General features: G+C 37.2%; 1 protein-coding gene across 1 annotated transcript; it reads right to left on the minus strand.

Annotated features, from left to right (window-relative positions):
- Positions 1-1,020: 1,020 nt before the first annotated feature.
- POPDC1 (popeye domain cAMP effector 1) lies at positions 1,021-26,536 on the minus strand. Its single transcript, XM_081314363.1, has 8 exons — positions 26,432-26,536; positions 23,653-23,886; positions 23,092-23,216; positions 15,770-15,957; positions 13,631-13,739; positions 9,892-10,059; positions 7,728-7,869; positions 1,021-3,256 (listed from the first exon to the last, which is right to left on the minus strand). Exons 2-8 carry the CDS (start codon positions 23,873-23,875, stop codon positions 3,144-3,146), a joined length of 1,068 nt encoding a protein of 355 aa, XP_081170489.1. The 5' UTR covers positions 23,876-23,886; positions 26,432-26,536; the 3' UTR covers positions 1,021-3,143.
- Between the last annotated feature and the right edge of the window lie 435 nt (positions 26,537-26,971).

Here is a 26,971-nt window from a genome sequence, read left to right on the forward strand (position 1 = left end):
CTGGGACGAGTAACAGGCGCTCACTCTGTTACGCGGCACTCGGGATTCGACCCGCCAAACTGCCGATCATCTGATCGACAAGCTCAGCGTCCTAACCCACTGAGCCACCGCGTCCCTCTTACTGTAAAAATATAACCATAGTTAAAACACAGACATTACTAAAAAGTAATGCCAGCCATCAACTTTAGAAAAGAGTTTACATTAATTTGGAAAGGGTAGCATCAGCAGTAACTACTAGAACTGTTGCAAATTTATGTTTATAGACTTCTACTGATTGAACCTGATTGGAATAGAATCAGGGATAGACAAGCTTTTGACCTGCACTAAAAGAGCTCTTCCTAAATTCTAAACTTACCCTTAAACAAGTTTGGCCCATCTTTTGAAAAATGTCACCTTATGTCACAGAAATATTTCCCTGAAGGATGACCACAATTTTCATCATCTTATTCATTTGTATCTAACAGCAGTATCATTTCCATGACTATGTACTAGAATCCAGTTACAGTAAGACTGATTTTAAGATTCATGTTGATTGTGCTGTTACATCAGCCATAAAGTATTATGCAGTGCATACTGTGCTGCCACCATGTGGTTGTTTTGGAAACTACAACATTTATGTTAATTTGTTCAGCCAACCCCTCCCATTTGTGACGTACTTCCTCCTTCTTCTTAACCCTGAATGTTCTATCACTTCCTGCCACCATCTCACATGCGGTGGTCTCTACATGCAGTCTCTCATGGTAGGACCATTACTGTCTTTTGACCTTGAAATACCATCCATTTCATCATCTATCACACCTTGTCTGCTGTAATCTTCTCTGCATGCAAATAAAGGTCCTTCTGGATGATTAAAAGGTAATTTCATGAGTTCTGCTATCTGGCAAAGACTGTTAACAGTGATAGTATCTTCTTATATAGGCCAGGCACAGGGGTCTCAGCAAGGGGGTAAATCATTAAACAACAGTCAGAGTCAGAATATTGATGGCAACATGAAAGTTTTACAATAATGAAGTACCAATATGAGGCTTAATGAAAAACTTTATTACTTTATTGTTGCAGAGAAATCCATAAATTTAGCCAGCAAAATTTAAAAAGGAAAGAGACAAAAGAGTTATGTTGGTACTTTATGACTAATCAATTATCTGTGGAGTTATTAAGATATAATTTGGTAATATTAATGGCAAACCTGTCAATAACCGAATGTAACTTTTAATGTTGGAATGAATTAATTGGAAAAATCCATTACAGCCACAAAAGTTTATTTCGCTGAATGGTTAAAAATATAGCCATGGTACCATAAGAATCACACATACAGGCCATGAAAACTGTTGCTTGGCTGTTAAAAGAGAAGCTTATATAGAAAAATGCTTTCTTTTGAAACCACATGCTTTTCTTTTAACAGTTTTCTTGTACCAGAAAGTTAAATATTTTTTTCTCCTATGTCCAAGTTTGAAACAGTCAGTCCAGTTCAAGCTGATTAGAAATGAGGCAACATAACAATGACTTATAATGGCACCATAGTAAATTCAGTTTTTAAAAATTGCTTTGGTTTATCCAGTCTAGTACTTACTAAATCTGAATTGTATAACTCTAAAGTTTTTCCATAATAATAATAATTCTATCAGCGATACAACTATGGCAGTCTCTTATCAAAAGAATTAAATACATAGAAAAATAAACTTGCTCCATGTCACAAACTCACCATTGAATTTTTAATACTAAACTTCAGTTTTCAAAAACTGTGCAATATACAAAGATCTTCAAAGATAGTTATCACATAAATAATTGCTGATTTTAGAGCCATCTGTCATGACAAATGCATTTTCTTTTATCTTAGAGCTTTTTCCTTAAGATACTTGTGTACAACATGACTGTTTCTATTATTTTCTGAATCAGCTATAATTACAATAAAATTAAACACTATTCTGTCACCAACTTCAGTGAAAAAAATTAAGCATGAAATTGTAAATTTTAAGAAAATGGGAATAGAAGTGTTTATCATTGATGACAGCACTTCTTTATTTATTTTATTTATTTGTATTTCATGCTTCTAGACGGCCCATTTCCTTCAAGGAGGGAGATTATTTTCCCAATATGTTTTAGATGAATTAAGTTGGAGAGACCATCTCAATCTATTATTTTTATGCTACATAATTCAGTTTATCTTTGGTGCCAATAGTCCTACATTAATCTAAACTTCAAAATAACAGTAGGCCTGGATGGCTTCTGTTTTTAGGAAGCATGCTTACTTATTTATATATAAAATAGGTTTAGTTTATAATTCAGTGATGTTAGTGTCAAATTTTCACTAAATAAATATAATTAAAACAATCCCCAATAAATTCAATAAATAAATGACATTGAAAGGTGTCGACTGTTTTAAAGTTACTAATAACTTAAGCTTCTGCCTGGAATCAACCCTACTGACACCGTAAGAAAGTGAGGAAAGATGAGAACTGTTTACTTATACACATGCCAGAATGTGAATGGCACACTACACAATATCTAATTAGAACTTTTGTCTTTGACAGTAGTAATCATTTTCCAATTCAAGACAAGAAAAGATGCTAGAAACCACCTTCTCCCTTGCCAATTTAACAAGTAAGTTATTGCTGCCAGAATTTTGATATTCAGGAGATACATGTAAAATACTGTAGTAAACCTACATTTTCCATATTGTGCAAATGGGATACTGTACACTGATAAGTTTTTTAATGAATCATGTCCTACTGATTGTCTAAAAAGCTAAAATAAACATATCTTTTACTGGGACTACTTTCCATATAATCCATGTGGTTCATTACAATGTAACTGAATGTTAATGTCCTTATGTACCTAGGCTAATACACATGTGGCACTCCAGGTGCTATATGTATATATAGTTCCTCCATTCCTCATATAGTTCCTCATATTCCATTCATTCAAGCATAAAGAGGGCCCAAACAGGTCTTATAGATGTATTGAAACAAACAAGATCTTTGGGGTGGAGGTTAGTACAGTTTGAGTGATTAGTAAAAGTTTGCTCATAGATACTGTAAAGTCAAACATGGATAAAATTAAAACACAAATAATAATGCCATCATTTTGAAAATCTCATCTACAGTTGCAAGTCTTCTGAACAAATGCATGAATGTCCTGTGAAGTCACTCATGACCTTTAAATGGTGTGGCAGATGGACCTTCAAAGACATCGTCTTCCACACTTTCTTCAATTGGTTTCATTTTGGGTGATGTTCTTAAATAAGGAGATGGTTGGCCTGCCAACATTTTCAAAAGGCAATCATTTAAAAACAATACAATACTTAAAACAGTGTAACAGTAATGAGATATTCCAAATATTCCAAATATTTTTAAAAATATCCTGCACTAATTGAATGATTTGGGTCAGATGGTCTATCAAATGCCAGAAATAAAAAATTAAAGCATAAAATTTCACCTACAATTCATTCTGAACAGCTCTTCTTGAGTTCCAGAATAGACCACACTTCCACAATCTAATGTCAATCCAAAAGTAATGGAATTATAGCTCTTAACATTCCAACCCAACATGACATCAAGTTGAGAAAGGTTGAAAAACCAATGTTCTGAATTATTTTTATATTATAATATAAAATGTATATTATATTTAAAATATATGAAGTAAAAGATTTAATTTAAACAATGGAATTCTGCTCTGTGACACGGCTAGCTTGGAAACATTATGTGTTTACATTCATTTTTTATTTTATAAAATAAAAAATAGCATAAAAAGGCAAATCTGCAACAAGTTTTCCATCTTGGTATTCCCCTTGGTATTTAAAAGAAAAATACTGTTTTCAACATTTTCTGCACAGATCAGCATCTGGTAACTATTACAAATACATATCAAGACTCAGTGAAATAGCATAAGAACTTGTCCTCAGTTAGTAAACAGAATGGTATACTGTACTTTCTGATCATTTTTTCAGAAGCAAAGATTCAAGCAAAACAGATAGGAAATGTAGTAGTAAACTTTTATTTACATTTCAACTACTTGCACAATACATGCTCAGAATCAGTTAATCGTTATTAACTTTTTTTAAAAAAATGTTCATTACTGGAAACATTCAATATTACAGTAGTAGAAATGCAGGTTATAAAATCAAATGAATGAATGAATGAATGAACAAATGAACGAACGAATGGCTATTTGATAAAATACTATCCCATCATAATCCTATGCCTATTTATTCAAAAGTAAATTCAACTGAGTTCAGCTCAGGTACTCTCAGGTAAATGCATATAGGATTGCAGTGTTAGACTTAGTGCATACAAATGCTTTCCACAGTGCTTGCAAAGAGCATGCAATGTCAGGGCATTTTTGACCCTGGAGCCATACAGGGTTGAGAAAGAACACATCTTAACAGTAATTACATAAAGTGCATCTGTTTGATGGAAGGAAAAGTTCAACCGTTCCCCTGTGGGGATAACTTCACATGCCAATAACTGCATAGCTGTGCATGAAGAAGGTCCGTACATGATGCACTTCCTCTCTTCCTGCAAAAACTGGAGTCAGCCTCATTAAGATGTTTCCTGCTTTGCTAGTCAGATATAATAATCCTTTGCTAATACTTTCCTGAAGCACCAAGTCTGGAAAAGATTTTTCACCTTCCCCTCCTATGAGAAGGTCGTGAAGCGCACAATGAATACAGTACAATAAATAGACATTCCTATCTCCATATGCCTTATGGCAGACATGTCAAACACAAGGCCCGGGGGCCGGATGTGGCCCGCAAAGTGGTTTCATGCGGCCCGCGAAGCCATCCTGGAAACAGTGAGGGAACGGCCCCCACTGCCTTGGCCCTGGCCCAGAGACCCTCCTTCTGCCAGAGACCCTCAGATCTGTCCCACTTCTGCCCAGTCTCCCATAGGCACCCTTGATGCGAACGATGTAGAGCTGGCCACGCCCACCCAGTAGGCCATACGCACTCTAGCCACGCCCACCCAGTAGGCCACGCCCACCCTGGCCACACCCACCCAGCCCCCTGAGGGCAACCGCAATGCTGATGCGGCCCTCAATGGCATGGATACACTAAGTAACAAGAATGGTTTGGCAGATATGTCTATAAAGGCAGGAGTCTATGCCTCCATAAGACTCAAAATAAAATGCAGTATTCTATTTCTTTCTGGCATCAACTAGAGCAGAGCTGCCCAGCTTTAGGAGGACTGATCCAAGCTTTGCATGCTATGCAAAGACTTCATTCAAAAAATCAGCTGGGCCAATTTTTCTTGTAATTTTTTAAAAAAGTTTTCTATTTTAAGATTTTTAAGCTTCATTTTTTTTCTCATCATCACAAGAATTTGCATTAGCCTGACAACCTTCAGCATTGCAAGTCCTTCTATTAACATGTGCCCTGCATACCTCTGTATTCTTTTTAACAGAAGATGGAGGATTACAGAATAGTTTAAGTCAAGTATCAAAAAAGCAAAGAAAATTGGCTCAATTTTTTGAGAAGCTAGGTTCCCCCCCCCCAAGGAATGTAATGTTAAGATGTGCTGCGGTTCAGGGTTATGCTGAAAGGTTGTTTTGGAGTGGGCGTGTACATCACACCTATGAGTGCTTCCTTAAAGAATCTGCCTATTTTTTTGGCCTAACATAAAGTATTTATCTGATCCCAGAAAAATATACATGCTTTTTGTTCAGGAAGCACCATAAAGATGTGGCAAGCTGCAGGAGGCACCAATCGTTGCAATGGGTATGCCCATAACCTGACTGAAGCATACTTTCAGCTTCTAAACTTCAGCATGTTTGTAGTGCAATAGGTGGGTCCCTGAAGCTTCATTCCTCCCCCCCCCTTTGAAATCCTTCAAAATTCCAAAGCAGGAAAAAAGTTTCAAAAGCTTAAGAATCAATCACTCTATGGCACACCAGATACCACCAAAGGGGTGCTAATGGGCTACATGCCAAACATGGGTTACAGTTCTAGACCTCTGCAGTACAACTTAAGCACCAGCAGCAGAAATAAACACCATCTATTTTAGGAGGTCTGATAAGGCATGGACAACATATTCTAGGATACTTCTCCAATATTTTCCTGTCTGTAAATTTTAGGAATTGCAGTCCCCAAGATGGGGAAAAGCTAGTGTTGGTTTTTTTTTCAAGGAGTGTAATGTAGTTACAGTTAATATAAGTAGTTACATCATTCCTACAAATCTAAAATTAACATTGCAAAGAAGCATGATCTTGTGACCCTAAAACTATGTATGGGATCAGCATAAATTGTTCTATGAATTTCTACAGTTGAATGCAAGTTTACATAGTACTTAGCAACAGCACTTATTTATATATCCCTTCACAGTGCTTTACAGCCCTCTCTAAGCGGTTTACAGAGTCAGTATATTGCCAACAACAATCTGGGTCCTTCTTTTACCAACCTCAAAGGATGGATACAGCTTTTGTATGCTGATACAGTCTTTAATTCTGCAGAACCCAAACTATTATTTCACTCAAGTATGTGACATTCAGTCCATTTCATACCATTTTTGAAAATGTTGATCAATTCCTCATGCTGTTGACCAAAAACATACTTTAAATTCAGTCCATAAGGATTCATTCCATAACTGAATCCTTGTTGGTTTATTTTTAAAAACACAAGAGTCAGATTTACATCAATAAATATTAAATACACACGTGCTTTTATTAATAGTAGTTTTAGTCCTATGTATTCTTAGTATGGTATTAGTTCCTTAGTGAAGAAAATAAAGAGATCAACTTCTGTTAGAATGCATAAGATCATATCGTACATAATAGCTCTTTATTTATTTGTTTTTTATTTATTTATTTATTTTTGCAGTTTAAGACATCATGAAACACTGATTGGAAAGGGAAAGGGGGCCTAATTTCTATAAGGGAGGGGCCCAACTTTTTTCTGGTCACAGACCATCCTAGCTTTTCAGGGATTTGCTGGGCACTGCACTCCGAAAAACCCCAGGTGGGTTCTCATTTTAATTCATCGGCTTTTATATTTAATTAAAATTGAATAGAGTTCCCCAATTACATCTTTATTCTCCCCTCTTCTCTCACATTAAAAATTAAAATTTGGTAACAAATTTGGAGCTTTCTATGAGCTACCTCCAAGGCTTTGCCAGAGAGTGGTAGTTAAAGGTGTTTCAATCTCACACTATCCCAAGGCCTAAGATTATGCGCCACTGATTTACAATGAGAATATTAGATGAGGTTTAATTTCCATAAGTCATACTTTCAAAGATGAATGCAGAGGGCAAATTCTTGCTTTGTAAGGAGGTCACAGTGTTTAACAGATATCCAAACTCTTAGACCTATAATAGTGCAAAATACACCTGCTGTAGTTTTTTTTTAATAAAAATGTCCAAATAACCTGATAGTATGTTCATGCTCTCTTACCATGAACAGGATGGTTTCCCTGAACTTTTCAGCAGAAAGGGGACACAACTACCCCACATTAAGAAATATCTATGAAGAAACATTCAAATGAAAAATTGGTCTGTCATGTTTGGTTTATGATAATTAGTCACACATGGAAAAGGAACTCTTTGATTGTCCCCATTGAGTGATAGGAATGCATATACTGGCCCTAATATAAGCAGAGCTGTGATGCATTCAGATGCACCTTGTTTCATGATTCCCTTTTCCCCTTCCCAACTCTTCTCGCCAAAAGCAACATGATTTTGGCCACAGACTACAATGTTTAGTGATGCCTGGAAATGTCGACTGACTAGTTAATGACTCACGAAGGGTGGATGCAGTAGAAGTTCCACGGAGAAAATTTTGTAATCCATCTTCACCATCACTTGAGCTTGCCATGCTATTCCTCATTTGCATCACAGACAGCTGGGAACACAGACTGGGCTGGTGATCTATTTTTTGGGATGTCTGCACAGAAAAAAAAATACACAATTCTCCATCAGTCCTAGATGCTAATAAATATTTATTTCTTATGTTTATATCCTGATGTCATTTCTTCTAAGTTGCACAGAGCGTGTTTTCTCAGCTACCATCACAACAACCCCACGAGAAGTAGAATAGGATGAAAGAATGTCTAATTATAACTTGGACACCTTAATTATGAGAAAAGAATAAGAACTATGTGGCAATTTACATATAACAGGGTAGAAACCTGGTGTGTGTGTGTGTCTCCCACTGAACTGACAGCTTCCCTCACTATTGGTCATGCTGAGCAAAAACTAGAAAGATATTGATGCTATATAATTCCCCAGAGCTAAGATATTACATTATTGGAAACAGACTCAGTAGGACAGAAGATCTTCAATAGAAGAATTCTAGTTTTACTAATTTGGGGTGCAGGCAGTGGGAGCTAAATTACACTAATTTTTAACTATTAATACTAGGATTAAAAAAATCTCAAAAAGGAATCAGGCCATTTCTAGTCAAATAATTCCAGTTTTGCCACAGATTCATAGACGAGAGCAAGGGCATTTAGAGAGGGGAAGACCTGTAAGCTGGATGTGACAGAATAAGGACTCGTCCACATATCTCTTTATGTGCAGCACAGAAATAACCACTTTGTCATTCCCAGACCCCTAGATTGTTTACATACATAAGCAAGTGTTTGACCATGTCACTATTGGGAAGAAAAAAAAAAGAGAGAAAAGAAACAGCTACTTAAATAATGTTCAAGGATAAATCAAGGGGCAGGATCATTCTGATGGATAGTATTTAAAAACAATAATATAGGAGGGAGAAGACTTTAAAATGCACATTTTAGGTTTAGCCAGTCTGTTTTTATGCTTTAGGTAATCTGCTGCTCTCTATTTCATGCTCTTCTTTTCACATATAAATCAGGAGTAGAAGATTAAAAACAGCAAGTAGACACTTACGCTAACAGTGTATGTTTAGAAAGAGACAAATTGCATGTGGAGAGCCATAGAGTTTGATTAACTGTCGCATTGTGTTACTTTGTATGGCCCAATCAAGTATAACAAATCTGTCCCAATGGAGCTATAAAAGTAAAGAACATATGACTTCATGGATGTGTCCATGTAGCTTTCTTCACAGCTATGCAGAAGTGGTTTCTTTATAACTTTCCTTTGAAGCATTGCTTAAAAATCCAGTTGACAAATTCTCTGATAGTGAAGAAAGCCTTTATTTTCAAAAGAGCATTCCTGCATTAGGATATCGAATCTGATATCCAAGTGGAAGCATGGTAAAACTTATTCCATTCAATTTATGCAAGGGAGTTCCAATGTCATGCAGAAATATGTTTTCCGTGTCTCTAAATATCCTATGATGGAAAGGGCCATATAGGTATTAATGAACACAGAACAAAGGTGAAATGTCAAAACAGTTTAAAATCCTCCAGAGCTTTGATGAGTTCTTGATAAAATCCCCAAAAATCAAATGGGGATTTGATTTCAAAAATATAACTGTTAAGTGTTGTTCTGTATCAGGGGTCCCCAACCCCGTGTCCACAGACCTGCACCAGTTTGTGGCATGCCAGAAACCGGTCTGCCCAATCAAGTGAAGCCCCATCCGTGGACTGCACGCAGCACGCGAAACCACGCCCCCTCCGGCCTGTGGGAAAAAACTATCTCCGTGGAACCAGTCCCTGGTGGCCAAAAGGTTGGGAGCCACTGTTCTGTATGACAATAGAATTACATAAAATTCAGCATTCCAACTATTAGTAGTTGTTATTTAGTTCCCTCAGAAAACTTTTAATTGCCATCATCCAGTAGCCATATTTATCTTCTCTTGGATTTAAGATAAGCTAATTGACAGAAACCACATTGAATAGAAAGTGATAAATAGGCATCCTGAATCAATTGTGTTTTAAGAAGCTGTGTGGGAAAGGATGTTGTGCGTTTTAGAAGGCAGCACAACTTAACTCATTTATAAAACAGTTATATAATGCATGGAAGTCAAAAGGGAACCGCTTACCTTATCACTTAGGGTTGGATCATTTAATGAGTATAACTTGTTTGTAATATCCTTTCCAATAAGATATTTAAATATTTCAAAAAGAAATGGCTCTGATTCTAGAAAATACACAAGTCTCTCTCTCGACCAACATAAGAACTTGCAGTTATCATCAGCAGTAATTGACACCTATAAAGAAAGGGTAGTCAATAATTAATACAGCATTTTAATTGTCCCAATGACTACAGCATATTTAATTCAGATCTCAACAAATGGTTAATAGCAATAGCACTTAGACATATATACCATTTTACAGTGCTTTAGAGCACTTTCTAAGTGGCTTACAAAGTCAGCATATTAAAAATACTTTATTCTATTTCAGCAAGGATGAAAACGGTATTCTGACTATACTGAGAGACTTGCTTTCTCTTCCACTTCATTTGGATTTTTAAAATCCTGTAAACAAAGATATTGGAAAGGACAAATTTAAAGAAACACGAGAGTCAGTGTCAAGAATTCAACCTTTAATAACAGAATGTAATATTGCACAGCTGGTCCAACACTTCAGTGCTGAAAATCATATTTGCAGGTAAAGTTTACCTGACTGTAGTCAAAGTCAAAGAAAATGGAAAAATTGAATCAGAAGCAGAATAATAACCGTAACTGTCCTCTAATTATTCTAAGAATAATATAAGGCAAGGATGTTAAACAATTCCATTATGCCTTACTTTGGGGGATATTACAAAATGTCCTATATCATTTCATAGTTCTGAAATATAGCTGTCATATCTGCAGTGCCAAAATCCATATCACTACCAGCTGTCAGCAGAGTGTTAAGATGTGTGTATCTCTTTACTGCCCTTGTCTGGATTAATGCAGCCCATCTCTGATGGACCCGTTCTGAAATGGCCATATAACGATAGTCCTCAACTTACAATTCCTTTAGTGACCATACAAATTACAACGGTACTAAAAAAAAGGTGACTTATGATCATTTTTTGCAGTTAGGGCCTTTGTAGCATTCCCAGGGTCACGTGATCAAAATTCGGATGCTTGGCAACTGGTTCATATACATGACCCTGGCTGTGTCCCCAAGGTCATGTGATCACCTTTTGTGACCTTCTGACAAGCAAAGTCAATGGGGAAGCCAGATTCACTTAACAACCAGGTTACTAACTTACCAACTGCAGTGATTCACTTACCAACTGTGGAAAGAAAGGTCGTAAAAACGGGGCAAAACTCACTTAACAAATGTCTCACTGAACAACAGAAATGTTGGGCTAAATTGTGGTTGTAAGCCGAGCACTAACTGTACTCTGATAGTATGCAACTCAGATCTTTTCTTCAAGAGGAATATTGCTCTTCCTCTGTCTCATCCAACATAAGCTGTAATTATCTAACTAGAAGAAACAATATCATGTGATCAGCAGACTACCTTCAGGTAAATGCTTCAAGGATTACAGCCTCGGAATAAAATTCAATCTAAGCACTGCTTATATATGCGAGCTGGCCATCAGTGATTGAGTTCAGGGCATCATCATAAATCCAAATCCACCAGATGGCACCAATGTATTAACAAGAACAAAAGGGAGCCAAATACTCTCACACAATGATCCGTAAACAAAAGAACAAAATTAAAGCAATATCTAAACATGTGGGGAGGCCCATACACTATTGTTATGTAAATATTGCCCACATATGATTAAACGCATATTTACTTTTTTTTTAGAAATGTTTTAGAAATGTGAATTAAAAAATAACATTTTCCATTCATTAAAAAAAGCACACGTGGGCTGAATAAATATTAAATAATTAGAATTCTAGTCAACTTGTGGTCAAAAATGTACAGGTTGACCTCAAAACGACGTGTGAATTTCAGCCCCTGTGGCAAATAAATTCAGTACTCAGTACTCTTTGGTTTGACTGAATTTAAACTAAATTGCAGAATAGGAAGGCTGAGATATTTTCTTTCAGTGTCTGATAGAAATGGTATTTTCTCCAAGTCTGAATAAATCAGCATGCAAAACCCAAAGAAGATAATGTGATAGAAAGAGCACAAGTATCTAGTACTTGCCTTCCGATTACTATATTATGACAAGCTTTCTATGGCATTAAGCCCAGGTCTTGAGTGGAACATATTACGCTAAGTCACTGATTTTAGATTCCGTACCAGGATCAGTTTCACTTTTACTATCAAGTTAGCTAACAACTGCATAGTCATTCCTGGTCAGACAAAGGAACCAAGCTTCCAGATAGAGATTGCCCTTTACCTTTACTGAAAGACACTGCAATGATTCCATCTTTTTCTCCCTCACATATTTTGGAAAAAACAAGAAAAGAAAAGAAAAATAAGCAGCTCTGGGCAACTGCATAAGAAAGACTTGGCTAATTGGTTCCAACTAATATCTGAAATATGTTTGCTGGAGCATCACTTTTGGAATCTAGGATGTCTCACCATTGTAGCCTGTTTTCTCTTTATTTCCTTGCTGGGTGATGTAGTAGACCTTATTTTTCCAAGTCTCTTTAAGCCATACTATGGACAAGCAATCATTTTCAACCATTTTTTTTGTTCTTTTTAAAAAGGACTTAAGAAATTTGGCTAATTGCAAATAAAGAGACCTGGAAGTCATCATTTCCTTTTGAATATACATATACCCATATTTCCTTGATTGCTTTTATCAATTGCCAAAAAGATCTGCCAGATTTTTGAAAGGACACTAAAACTGCCATCTGTCACCATCTTAGATTCTGGTATTTTCTGAACTCTTTCCCACAGCTCATTCCATCCCTTAGTCTATCTGCAGCACAGGAAGGCTGTATTATAACTAATGTATTCCTCTCATAATTATTCTTTAACCTGTAGTGAAAAAAGGGCTTCTTTCTCTTAGATTCCCTTGCATTGAAGAAAAATATCTTTGAACAAAGTATCTATCAGCTTTTTCTGAACTGTTCACATTGTCCTGTTTTCAGGTTTGTTACAGAATAGCTTGAATTACTACAGGTAGTCCTTGACTTACAACAGTTCATTTAATGACCGTTCCAATTACAATGCCACTAAAAATGTGACTTATGACCATTTTTCACAGTTAATGACCTTTGTAGCATCCCCTCGGTCATGTGATTTACATTCGGATGCTTGATAACTGGTTCATATTTACAACAGTTGCAGTGTCGTGGGGTCATGTGAACATCTTTTGCAACCTTCTGACATGCAAAGTCAATAGGGAATGCCAAATTCACTTAACAACCATGTTACTAATTTAATAACTGCAGTGATTCGCTTAACAAATGTGGCAAGCAAAGTCGTGAAATGGGGCAAAACTCACTTAACAAATTTCTCACTTAGCAACATAAATTTTGGGCTCAATTGTGGTCATAAGTCAAGGACTACCTGTAATGGATCTTCTCCCAACAAGCAAACAAGACTAGTTGATCAGGTGAAAGTGATTGTTTTCAAATTATAGTTCCAATAGTACAATAATTATTGGATAAATGCAAATACAATTTGATTTTTCTCAATAAAGTATAGGAAAATGATTATTAATCTTCAACCACTTATCTGGTGAATGAAAAAAAAATCATTTTAAATCTCCCCAATAACATAACCTCGGGAATTATTTTATGTTCCAACAACAGCAGTTTTAAAAGCTATATAATACATCAGACCAAAGATTGTAAATTCATAGCTGCTCAATTTTTTTTCACTGGGGAATCTCCATGATAATTATACTTATTCCTAAAGAAACTGTTGATTCCATACCTGGAATTTCTCACCTCGATTCATCTGAGTTGATCGATATTCAGGAGAATCTATAAAGGCACATGGGTAAATATTATGCAGAAGATGTCCTCGGTAGGAGACCTTCATTCTGATGATGAAAATAAGTATCACAACGACTGATAATACAGGCAATATAGCAGCTTAATTTCTAATACAATTATTTGCAAACAGATCAATTCACACAACTTCTGTTATCCTAGAAAAAATGTAATTGACTTTTACTAGTTAAAATTCTGGAACCCCTGCAGTGAAGCCATTCTCCAAGAGGCAGGATACAAATGCAATCTGTGGTTGAATCATATCCTACACTTAGATCCCCTCCCACGTCCTTCCCTCTTACTTGCATTAACTCCCTCTTGGTGCATGGTACGTTTATATGTATAATGTTCACTATAATTCATTATGAATCAACACTAGCCGATATTAAGCTAAGCATGGTGAAAATATAATTTGCAACTCCCTGTTACAATTAATGACGCATTAACATCAATGCAGATGTAATGTAGCATTATGGATAGCTATATCGGGAGAAAGTGCAAATGAGGGAGAAAGTTATAAATTGGCAGATCAAGAGCAGAAGAAAGAAGGAATCTGTATTTTTTCTGCTTTGTTAACTTCAGTTTGGACTTTAAGGTCCTTGCCAAGTTTCTACTCAGTTTTTAATTTGAGGCAGGGTTTATTCCTTACTCCTGCTGAAAGAAAAGACTGTGGTGTTGGGGTTGGGAGAAGTAGTGATGTTCCCAACATTAGTTTCTCAGTCTTGATGTTACCAACAGTGATGAGATTAATTGAAACTGTTCCGTTATCTAATAACTAAGGCAATTTCTCTACATGAAGTAAGTGAATAAATAAGCTACCAAGAATTTAGGAAAGCATAAGATAACCCTCTGGCTCAGTGTAATAAGAGAAAATGAGTCATGAACCAAGTGACTTGAGCATTGTCACAAACATTTTTGAGGTTTAAAGAAATACATTTCTTAAACACACAATTCCCCAAAGCTTGGACATTTAGCTGAGCATTTATTAACAATCAACTCTTCTTAGAACCACACTGTTTGAAATAAGTAACAAATGTATGATAACTAAAAGATAAAAATAAAACTTTAAACAGAAGCTACAGAAGCTAGCAACTTGTAAGGGCTGATCTTCCAAAACACTAAGGAGGTTCAAATCTGTTAGTACTGCAGATCACCAGAAAATTCCAAGGACAAACTTGATAAAGTAAAAAAAAAACTACAGGACTGGATCTAACTTTGCTTTGTTTCCCTAAAAAGGTAATGTCAAGGCAATGATTTAGAAGCTAACCAGCTGATGTAATGTATGATGTAATGATGGGAATGACTCAGCAGGGTCTATGTCCCTTTAAGAGCCAGCTGGATCTGTGTCTCTTTAATAGCCTTTGTATAAAAGGAAGGCTCTGCTGCTGTGTTCTTCCGTTTCCTACTGTAACTGTGGTGTGTTGGAGCCTGCTGTATTAACATGTGTATGTATATTGTTCCTGGTGTATGATATTGTAGATAGTGTAAGATAAACTGCCATATAATATGGACCACTGTTTACTGTGTTTATTCCTGGGTTATCTCAGCGCAATAAAACTGTGCATGCTCTGACAAAATAAACTATCCTTAGGCATGCCCTAAGCAGAATACTGTTCTATAAATATATGCCAGAATAAATGAGAAAGGAAAGAATCATCACTAATTCTATTTATCTCCTTTAGCATCTAGTGCCAGGTTCATTATTCAGAGGATTCATCAAATTTTTGGATTAGATTTTGGAAGAACCTAAATGAAAAGAGATTTAATGAGGCAACTTTTACAGCAGAATTCTTCTATTGGCTAGAAAGAGCTCTCCTGTACATGGGAGGCAGATTTTTTTTTAAAAAAAATCAGCTTATCTTTAGGTCTATCAGACCTGAGCTGCAAAATTCCAGATGAGCATAAATTGGCAGCAAAGCAATATTGAAAATTATTTGCTGCCATCTAGTGGTGGTCTGGATTTGTGCAGACCACATCTGGTAGCCTCACCTATGGTGGCTCTTTCAGATTGAGTGTGCATTTTTCATACAGTCCAACTACATAAAGGGGAGATCCAGATCCAATTATTTCAGGTACATACTTTCCTTTTAGTAGAATACTTAATCGATCATCCACTGATGTTTTATTTTCCACAGCATATGCTTGTCCTGTTTTTAGAGTCTGAATATTGCAGAACTGTCCTGTCAATCTTTGGAATAGCTCTGGAGGAACATGGAGTGGTTCAAACATTCTCTTGTATAAGCTACTGAGCTCTTTATTTATTTTTATCTGGAAGACAATAGTGAAGAAATATTACAAAGATTAAAAACGCAGAAGTGATTTTAAGACATGATCATTTCAGTTAAAAAGACTCTCCAAAAATATCATTGCTGGCAAAAACAACAACAACAGTAAAAGTTTACAGTTGATTTGTTTATTTAATACTGCTTTTAATGTTATCAAAAGTTAAAACTTGTTTATGAGCAAAAATCAAAACTGCATGGTAAAATACAATATAAAAATAAACAATACTAGCTAATCATGACGTTTTCATTCAGAGAAATCCCAGGGGAAGAATTAAGTCTTCAACAGGCAACCAAAGGACACATTAACAGGTGTCACAGATTGGAGGGGGGGGAGAAAGAAAAGGAGCTTTCTAGAGCACAGCTGCCAGTTGTTTCTGTAACTCCAAGATGACATTGTCAGTCACAATATATAGACTTTCTGGTGATCGTAGTGATTGTTCAGATTTGTAACAGGATATTAAATATCCTGGTGCTGATCTGTTTCGTGTCAGAAGCATGAACTTGGCTTGATAAATTGACACTCATTGTGTGTATGATGAGATATCCCACTCAGAATGTTGGAAGGATTCTACTTTACATTCTGCATTTTCTAGGCAAGCACAAAGACGCCCCACATAGAATGTTATCTAATCTAATGAAGCTATCAGTGTGTGTTCAGTAATAGAGCATCTGTTATTATATCTAAGAGACTATGTAATTAGCATTCCAACTAATTTTGTTAATGAATGCTCCTGTGCACAAGATTACTTGGACCTCTGAAATCTATAATAACTAGAGGCTTCCCTAAAGTACTTTCCTGTTCTTTCTGAAGCATCATGATTCCATTCTGAACACAAAATTCGTTCTGGAGTTGTTGTGATTCAGGGTCAGCCTGTGGGTTCGGCAGTTGGGTCAGATGATTCAGAGGAGGAGGAGGGGGTGTTGGAGACCCTGCAGAGGACAGCCCTGAGGCTTTGCAGAGCCCTCAGCCAGGCCCCTCTCATCTGGTCACTACGCAGACCCAGCTGTGTGAGCCTGACAGCATGGATGAAGATGACCCACAGCTGGCCCTGTTTAAGGACGCCCGACGCAGGAGACAGTCAATCAGGAGTAAACAGAGGAAGGCAATGGGGCACCTCGGAAGTAGGCAGAGAGAAGCCACGTCTTGAACTGTTTAAAAGGGGAATGTGTGGGAGGGCTGGTTTGCTGAAGGCAACCGTTTGAATAGCTCCTGTTTCATGGTTCGTGTTTTGGTTTTGCTCTGTTTGCTCTGTTTTGTGTCAATAAATTTGGCAGGCTTAGTTCCAGCCTCTTGCCTTTTTGTAAAGGGGTTGTCCCTGCCTTTTCTGCAGGGCCGGTAGTAGGCTGGTACAGAACAGGAGTCCTTGCTGCTGTTTGAACTTGCTTGCTTGCTTGCAGATGTTTTGTTACCTGTCTAGGTGTTGATGATGTTACCTAGTTTGGTAATGAAGTATCTGCAAGTAAGCAACTGAAATTAGAGACACCAAAGGTCCCACAGTTGAACTCTGAATACATATATTCTCTTCTATTGAAATAAAGATCCTCAAATTCCTGTACTTAGGAATCACAGTTAGATTGCTGTCATTTCAGGATTCAGCACTGAATTATTAACTTTCATCTAACCCATAACAGCTTCCAAGTGTTGATTCAGAATATGAATAAGCTCTCCTGAGTAAAATATTATGGGCAAAATTTTTTATCCCAATACTCCCTTATGTTCATCCCTAGGGACTTCATATAGCTTTAAAGAACATTGGGACAAAAAAGTGCATTTTTAGAAGACACAACCAACTTCCAAGATACATAATCCTGCTTCAGTTTGATTGGAACTATTGTAATGCAATGCCTCCAATTTTCAACTCACAGGAGCAGTCTAAGGGAAATATCATGGCCAATACTATCAAGAGTAGCTAAGAGTCAAAAAGTTGTCCTCCTTAATTTTCCCCTCACAAAATTGTTATACCATCACTGCTACATGTCAGTGGCTCCCAAAGAACAATACAATTGCCACAAATCTTTCCTATTTTCATGGTAACATGTAACCCAGTTCTATAGAGGCTGCCCATTCTATATAGCCACCTAGCGTTGCCCTGTGGTAAGATGGGCAGTCAATAATTTAAATAAATAAATATTTTTTAAAAAACCCCAGAATATGGCAGTTGCACACTTTAATCTGACCATGTTAAGTTCAGGATTCATTCAAAGATCATTCTGATCTGTTCAGTTGTCTATAATTACCAACTGACAGCCTAGTTTTCATAAATTATTATATTTGCAAACAGCTTTGGGATGAAAATCCTTTTTTCACAATGGAGGATTATGTCATGGCTCATCCAACCAATATTATCCTTCTTTAACCTGCCCTTTAGCACATAAAGTTAAGACTATTTTCATGATAAAAAAACAAAACCTATAGAAAAATAAGGAAATTTTAAAAAGACAAGAGGCTACATTAGAAAATTGAATCTTGTTTAAAAATAATTTCTTTTTTCATATGTGTAGACTCTAAGCTGCATGGACTTTAATGACAAAGGGGAGAAATGCTAGTTCCCTTTTGTCAACCAATGTTGCTGCTGAAATTTGCAGTTCTGTTTTGGTTAATTGTGTGAAGTTATAGGTCAAAGATTACTCAAAACAATTATATTTTCAAAAATAAGTGTCCCAGTCTGATACTGCAGCCACAGCTGTAAGCATAAAATTTTGATATAGTTAAGCAGATACAAATTTACATAAATTTCTTTTCTAATCGTATAGATTATCAATCTTCCCGGAAGTATGGATGACAAAGGACAGTATCAAAAAAAGTCTGAGCTATAAATCAGGAAATATTCAGTTCAAATCTTGCCTTTGCTATGAATTCAAACATGGCCTTAAACATTCTACATTACCTTATTAGCATCAGCACCTTCCCATCTTGGAATAATAAATCTCTGCCTCTCAAGTTGTTGTAAGACAATAGTGTGCATGAACACAAGTTAGTTCTATGTAGTATTGTATATTATTACTCCTTCTTTTTGTCCTTTATTTAAAGTAATTAAAATCCCTGAAAACAATTAAAGACCATACTGTTGTCTGGTCCAACATTTGACTTTTACAATGATCAACCAAATGCTTCTGAGAGGTCTATGAGTAGGACCTGAGTATATTAGCATCTTCCCACTCATGTTCTCTAGTAATCGTGCTAAAACACACATTACCCTTGAAACACAATGCAACATATCACCACTATTACCAGCCACTGATAGCTCCATCATTCTTGAGTTTTGCATAGCAATACTTTCTATTTGTTTTTAATTCTCAATATATTGTTGATCTCTGCATCTTACATTCATTACATTCATTATTCACTTTCTGAAGTAGCGTTTCATGAATCATCCAGCCCCAAAATTTGCATGATCCCAATTTATAATTATCTGCTTTCTTGATCCAGGCGTGATTTTTATACCTGTCTGTCATACATTTCCCTTTTACTCAGATTTCTTTTTTAAACCAATGAAAACATGGCCCTTGCAGACTGGATTCAGATAGTATGCTTGATCTGGTTACTGGATGAGTCCATTTCATTATTTCACCCAATGTATTAAAGTGTAAAATAACCCAATGGCTGGGCTTAAATTCCTGAAAGCCAAAACCAAGGCATGATTAAGGTAAAAGAAGCTGCAGAGATTGTACAAATGCAGCTACTTGGGACGGGTGGGGTGAACATCTTTTCCAACTGCACATCCTTTGGGAAAGTCACTATACAACGTACCAGCATAGAAAAATTATTGCAGTAATCGATTAGAAATGGGGATATCCATGGCAAATTCATTCTCAACTACTGAAGCTGTACTGTTGTTGGGGACAGTTATTCTCACTCAGTCTAACCTACCTCACAATGTTCTTGCTGTGGGAAAAAGTTGTGTGGAAAAGCTGGAGATGCAAGTGTCATGTATGTCATCCTAAGCTCCTAAAGTAAAGTGGGATAGAAATCTAAGGAAAAAAATTCCAAGTGGGATGTAGAGATTGGGGCTTATATTTTTATTGTGTTATTCCCTCATATATGCACCTCAGCAACCTGGGATATATCTGCATTGAATTACTTGGTTTTCTTTAATGCTGATAAATTTGTAGAAATCCTTTTCAGGCCCTGGTGCTCTGTCTTGGCCCATGCCAGCTTAAATCTACATAATTAAAATAATGTGCTTAAAAAGTCAGGTGGGGTAGCTAGACTGGTGAGCACCAAGGAGATCCCTGTGGGCACACTGAAGCTTCTCAGATTGCCTGCCCTACTTGGAGGCCCCGTTTGCCTCACTCAGCTGCACAACAACCTGTATCACAAAATGTTGTTGTGATGGAATGGAAAGGGTGTCCGATTTCACATAGTACATCAAAACAGTGAAGTGTGTGAGAGGAAAGCCAAACTGACAACGCAGTCTTCTAATTCAACAGAGTCAATAGCCAGAACACTATGCCTTGTCTTATCTGAAAATATACCGTAGGTGGGCAGAGCAGAGATCAATTAATTTTTATGAGAGGCAGAAAATGGGCAGAAAAGAAAGCAAAGATAATATAGCATTGAGCCAGATAAATAATGATGGAAGCTCAAATGGAGGCACACGGAGCCTCAAGTGGAGCAGGCAATCTTGGGCCTATTCTTAATTAATTTACTTCTATATCAACAAGAAATAATCTGAATTTAAGTAAGGAAACTGGGTAAAATAGAGACGTGTACTCCATAGGGGAAAATAGAGCTTTGTCCTTGGGATTAAAGAGTAATGTAAAGCTTTTTTTTACCAATATAAGATCTTTCAGGCAGCCCATCCCTCCCCCCGACAATAGGATTTGTCTGGGAGATTGAAATAAACCCTGTGGCAGATAACTGTGGTTTCTATTGTGAACTGGCATGGTGCCTCAGAACAGCTGCGTTTATAAAGAAGTGATGTAAAAGGACAGCTCTGCTGACCGCAGAGGAAATCTTTTCAGTGATGAATGGGGCAAATATCAATGCATCTGTGGATATGATAAACCAGGCCTATGCCTCAATCAGCTGCAAAAGCATCTGCACCTTTTCCGATAGCAGCATTTCCTCTGCAGTACCTGATAAGCCAAGCTTTGGAAGTGACGAGGACAGGATTATTTCTTTAAACCATTGACCAGCCAGTAAAACCTCTCCCCCCACTCTTCATTTCTAAGATTATAATGATGCAGCTCGCAATATATGACTAGGCAAATGGACAACTTCCCTTTCAACCCACTTTATTGCTCTTTTGAATAGCAGATTCACCTATGAGGAAGAGAAAAACTTAAGAGGATGTTGTAGGACAGCCCATTTAATTTTATTTCAATCAAGCTGTACTGAATTAAAACATAACATTGTAAAATTTCTAGTTGGATGTTTGGTACTGATAACAAAAAAAAACACACCTTACTGCAAAGGATGCTGGAATGCAGATGAACCATTAAGTCATACAAACACTTCTTGCACATATGGGTTCTTATAGGTAGAAAAAGGCTGAGAGCCAGAGAGGTTTGCAATAAGGTTCAAATGTCAAATGTCTAGTCAGGAGACAGACAATCCCACTCATTTTTACCTTTAGGATTTACCTGGCTATTTCAAGAAAAAGGGTAATTGGATTGCATAGTGGAAAACAGCCCTGACAAATTGTGAATGATCAGTGTCTTTCTGTTGATAGAATTATTTTTAAAGCAGTAAAAACTTTTGTCAGAGAACAGGGATAGAAATAATGTTGGCATATAATTCCTCCTCACTTAACAATCTAATAGAGAGTGGTCAAAGAACCTAAATATCAATTTTGTAAAACTCCATGTTTCTTTCTATTTCACCAAGAGAAGCTTCCAATGACTCAATGAGCCTCCTTTTACTCACTGGATATGACCCAGTGTCTTCTGAAATTATATATCTAAATATTTTTATAATTATATCTCATCATTCTTATTTTATATACATATATACAATTTATCTATATACATGTTTGTCAAATAAAAGACAATTACGTATTTTAAAAATGTACTACTTCAGCACTATACACAATGAAAGATTTTAATATAAAGATAAAATAAAGATAAGTAAAGAATATCTTCCACATATAAATCAAGGTATATAAGTCATTCTGGTAGACAGTGATGACTTTTTGTTGGCCAAATGTGAAGTATACTAGAGAAACTTGAAAAGATATTTCTCCTGAAAATAATTTCTTATTTTTATTAAACTTTAATAGCATGACCTTCAATGGTCGTGAGCTTCACCCCTCCCACCTCAGTGGGAGGAAGAGGTACAAGTGTTATAAATAAATGCAAAGGAAACCTTCATTGCATTGGAGACACGATGAGGAAGAAGAAGACGAAGAAGAGAAGGGAGAAAAACAAATTGTACCCTACTGAGAATTATGAATAGTGCTGAAAATAGAACCAATGTATCACAATGCTCTTATTAAAAATATTATTATTGGATATATGATAATAGTATTTTACTATTATTAGTAGTATTTACTAAGAATGTTTATTGATGCACAGTTAAGACCAACACTATAATTACAAATTACATAATTAGAATAATTACATAATTACCAAAAGAATAAGTTCAAAATATAACCAACAAGTTATGGACTTAGATCAAATAACATATAATAACTATAAAATGATATAGTATATCATACTATAGTATTATAATATAGTATTCCGCTGAAATCCTGATTGTTTATTCTTACTTACTTATTAGGATTTATATGCTGCTGCATTCCCAAAGAATTGTAAGTGGCTTAGGAGCCCTCAAGAAGATTAAAAGCAAACAAAACATGATATAATTAAATTACAAATGCAAAACTCTTGGCATTCAATATTTGCACACTTTATATTCATCTTACACTAGGACTACAGGCTATGTAAATAAAAACTTGAAGGGATAAGCACTAAATGCACAGTTATTAATAAAGATTAATAACCTCTTACGCTCTTTTTTCGGCAGTGACAAAAAATAGAAAACAAAAATACCTTGTGAGTATAGTAAGTATATACATCAATACATTAGCCAAACAAGCCCATTTAGAAGCAAGACCCAATTCTTTTAAATAATTTCTTTATGTATCTATCATTGACTAAATGGCGATGAACATACCGGCCTCCTCTTGTAAAGCAAGTACATAAAATGCAGAAGATTGACAACAAGGAATACCGCATTCCAGATTACCATATCCACAGCACAACGAAAAAGGGCTGCCCAGATGATAAAAAGTACACATCCTGTCAAAAGTAAAAGTGCAAAACTATTAGGCATACGACTCTGCCACTCATAGTCCAGAAAACTAAGTACAGCAGAATGTTGTGATCAAACGTATTTATCTTCCATAGAACAATCTACCAAGAAAAGACTAATGGTAGTAAGAACAATGAAGACTACGCCAGGAAAAGAATACAAGTTATAGCATGACAGAAGAATACCACCCATATTTGTCATGAAGTACAGTCAGAAAATGAAACTGTTCATTTGTTTTTTAAAAGTATTTATGGATTAATTTTCCATACATATTCCAAAGCACACACACACACACACACCCCAAATCAAACAAAATAAAGCAGCAGGAATAGAGAAATAAGTTTTACAACTATATTATAGTGGGTTATCATTACAATAGATTCTCAAGGGTGCGATGTTCGAGTCTAATAAAGCCTTTCTTACCCATTGCCAGCATAGCTCGTAGGACAATCATATGGAGATTAAAAGTAGTTGGAATAACCAACCCAACTGCAAAACAAATATTGGCCATGTGAAAAACCAGGTGATGGATCTCTCTCCAATTTTCACATACAGTTTCATTTAAAGGCACAGAAGTGGCATTTCTGAAGTCCAGGCTGAAGTTCAGTGGGGCTATGGTAATTAAGCTGGCTTCTTCAGCGTTCATCTTGAAGTAGCCTGTTAAAAAGAAACATATGGTAGATTGCACTTGCAGTGTGACTGAATAGATGTCTTTTTGCAAGAGGGTTGAATATCCTGAGAGCTTGAAAAGTTATACATGGAACATATTGAATGTTCACTTAATAATTTTTAAAAACAAAACCAGTCCTTGTATTTATCAAAATTAACTCAATCACCATGAACTGCATGCCCTTATCCATGTCATTCTGTGTACATAAAGTGTGTTCAACAAAGTAAAGGGTATACTGTAGCTTTGGCAGTCAAGTAACTGTTAGCAAAGAATACTTAAAATAAAGTTAGAGCTCTGCTTATCTCTCCCACACCTATCCAACTGCCATGTAGCTATGACATTAGGCAGCAGTACTAAATATAGTACCTAATGCAATGCTGAATAGAAGATAAGAAGCAAAAGAGTACACAATATTTTAACAGCCAAGTTTTAAGGGCAACAAAAAAAATATTTAATTTTCAAACATAACATTACAGGCCATTCATTTGACTCTTCAAAAAACTGTCCACTTATGGATATCAGGAAAGGGATTCAATATCCACCTAGCCTTTGATATTTTTTCTATATGCAATAAATTTGATAGTGACTCTCTCAATAGTTCTTTAGTTTATGCATCCACACACATGTGTCTGTGACTTGTACTCAACATAAGCTGGATACTCTAGCAGAATACAAAATACGTGTTGTCTGAATTTCATTTCATTCATGTTAATTTTTGATATAGCTAGCCTTTCTCTACATGTGTAGGGTGCTATTTTCAAACAGAAACGAGAGAGAGAGAGAGAGAGAGAGAGAGAGAGAGAGAGAGAGAGAGAGAGAGAGAGAGAGAGAGAGAGAGAGAGAGAGAGAGAGAGAGAGAGAGAAACAGTGAACTTCCATGCATCATGAAATATTGATCCCCAACTTTACAGATATACAGGCGGTTAGAAAAATCTCCACTGGACATCATAGCCTGGTTTATATCAATGTGGTCTTGGTTGTTTAAAGCAAATGTCCCTATGAAGAACTGAAGAATTCTATAATAAAAAGGTAGTCTGCATTTTACCCTTTTTTGTGGTATGATACATATGATACAACATTGTCCAAGATTTTCCTAAAATTATATATGTGTGCATTTGTATGTGGGCATTTAATGTGCATTTTAATGTATAGCTGGTTAAAAAAAGCGTATACAATATGTGTGTGTTGTGCATTTTCAAGTCAGTATGCAATTTTCTTGAGAACATTTTCAGTACATTTCCTTGTGGCCCAGGGTCACCCTCTTACTGTACATGCCTAAAGCAGGACTACAGGCTCACAGTCTCAGCCTGGTGCCCTAACCATTATGCCAAACCAGCTCTCTCAAATATATTATTTTATATTATAATATTCATTCTAGACCCTAGGCGAAGGAATTACTTGAAATCTATACACTATTAAACATAGTATATTTACTTGCTATTAAATCTGGTATTTCAAACATATTGTCCACATGAGCAAGGAAACAGGATAACAGGGAAAGACATCACATTCCTCCTTAAACAGTAACTTCAGGAATCTTGGAGGGGGGGTATAACTGGATGGGTTAGGGTCATATCTGACCATATCAGGACTGCCAATTTATTGCAAGTTTTCATCATACTGTATACACACAAACATACACTATATTCCAGCCTCTCCCAACATGGATGGAGATTGTATAAGGCTGTATACTTTTTCTTCCTTTCAGAAAATTACTTCAGCTTCAAAGTAATAATGAGGGTGGTATGGCCTGTGCTGAACAATGAGGGCTAATTATTTACACATATTGACCCAGGTGTGGGCAATGCTTTGATTAGCCTTGCCTTCTGTTTCAGGTACAAAGACTCATGCAAAGATGGTGGCACAGGGATGATCGAATACCTGGCCCATGCTCCCACCCCCCCTTTAAGGTACGGAAGAGGACAGTATTATTACATTGCATTTTGCAATTAGACTTCAGCCTTCTGGATGACTACAAGGTAGGGCATTTCTAGTTTCAAAGCAGATGAGAACCTAAGAAACCTCTGTAACGTGCTTTGGGGGTCTTTTGAGTGAAGGAGCGGGTTTTTAGCTCCTGCAAACTGAACTTCACAACTCCAGGTATCCCGCGGCTTATTAGCGTTGAGTCCCTGCAGCTCTTTCTCAAGTCCCGACGTGAGAATCCAACCAAGACGGTCCAGAGGGCATGTACCAAGGGTAGGCTAAGGCGGGAGATAGGCAGGACCGAAGGCACCGGCGGGCGAGGCTGACAAAGTATCAGCTCTGGGAGGCAGCGCGCCCGCGTTAAAGGCTGTAACTGGCCCAAACTCATTCACACTGAGTAGATTTGCACGGGAACCTTCCTCCTCCTCCTCCTCCTCCTCCTCCCGCCCCCGCCTAAGGACGGTTCGTGAATAGACCGGGTTGCGGAAAATGTCGCCGAGCCCTGCGCGTCCTCCCTGCTGCATATCACAACTGATCAGCCCCGCAGCTTGTTCTGGCTGCCCCGGAATCCTCTCCTACCTGCTTCGCTCCTCCTAGTCCCAGCCTTACCTGACGGCGTCGCCGCTGCCAGGCGCCTTCTCCAGAGTTTCTGTAGCCAAAGGTGGCTGCCAGCACCCGGCGGGCTCCTTACGGGAGCGCCCTGTGGCTCCGCTGCGCCTGCTAGAGGAGCCTGCGGGAAGCGCTCGCCATCGGCGGAGCGGAGGTTTTGACTAAAATAGGCAGCGAGCAGCCGCCACCGGGAACTTGCGGGCGGCGCTAGCTCCCTCCCCACGCTTGCAGCCCTCGGGACGGAATAGCGCGGGGGAGCGCGCAGGCGCTATTTTTTTTGGGGTGTGTGTGTGTGGGGGGGTACACTTTGCTCTTCCAATCCCACCCGCGTAAAAGTTCGGCTGCCGGACGGTGGGACTTGACTGGGCGACGGGATGGGGGTGGGGGTGGGTGGGAGCGTGGTGATCGCCAGCCGCCCCTAAAACCAGTGCTTTTTTTGTAAAAGAAAAAGGTGCCAGAACTCAGACATGTCATACAACCCGCCTTGCCTACCCTACAAGGTTCCATCCAGAAAAGGTGCCGGAACTCCGTTCTGAGCGT

This window comes from Vipera berus, assembly GCF_964194415.1.
Source record: "Vipera berus genome assembly, chromosome: 1".
Classification (NCBI taxonomy): domain Eukaryota; kingdom Metazoa; phylum Chordata; class Lepidosauria; order Squamata; family Viperidae; genus Vipera; species Vipera berus.

What these genes read in the sequence shown, in the direction of transcription:
- POPDC1 (XM_081314363.1), bottom strand. Translation starts at nt 23,875, where the DNA reads ATGAACGCTGAAGAAGCCAGCTTAATTACCATAGCCCCACTGAACTTC. An exon ending in TGCTTTACAAGAGGAGGCCG is followed by an intron (nt 15,958 to 23,091) that starts GTATGTTCATCG and finishes ATTGTCTTCCAG; the next exon opens with ATAAAAATAAATAAAGAGCT. An exon ending in AGTATTCTACTAAAAGGAAA is followed by an intron (nt 13,740 to 15,769) that starts GTATGTACCTGA and finishes TTTCATCATCAG; the next exon opens with AATGAAGGTCTCCTACCGAG.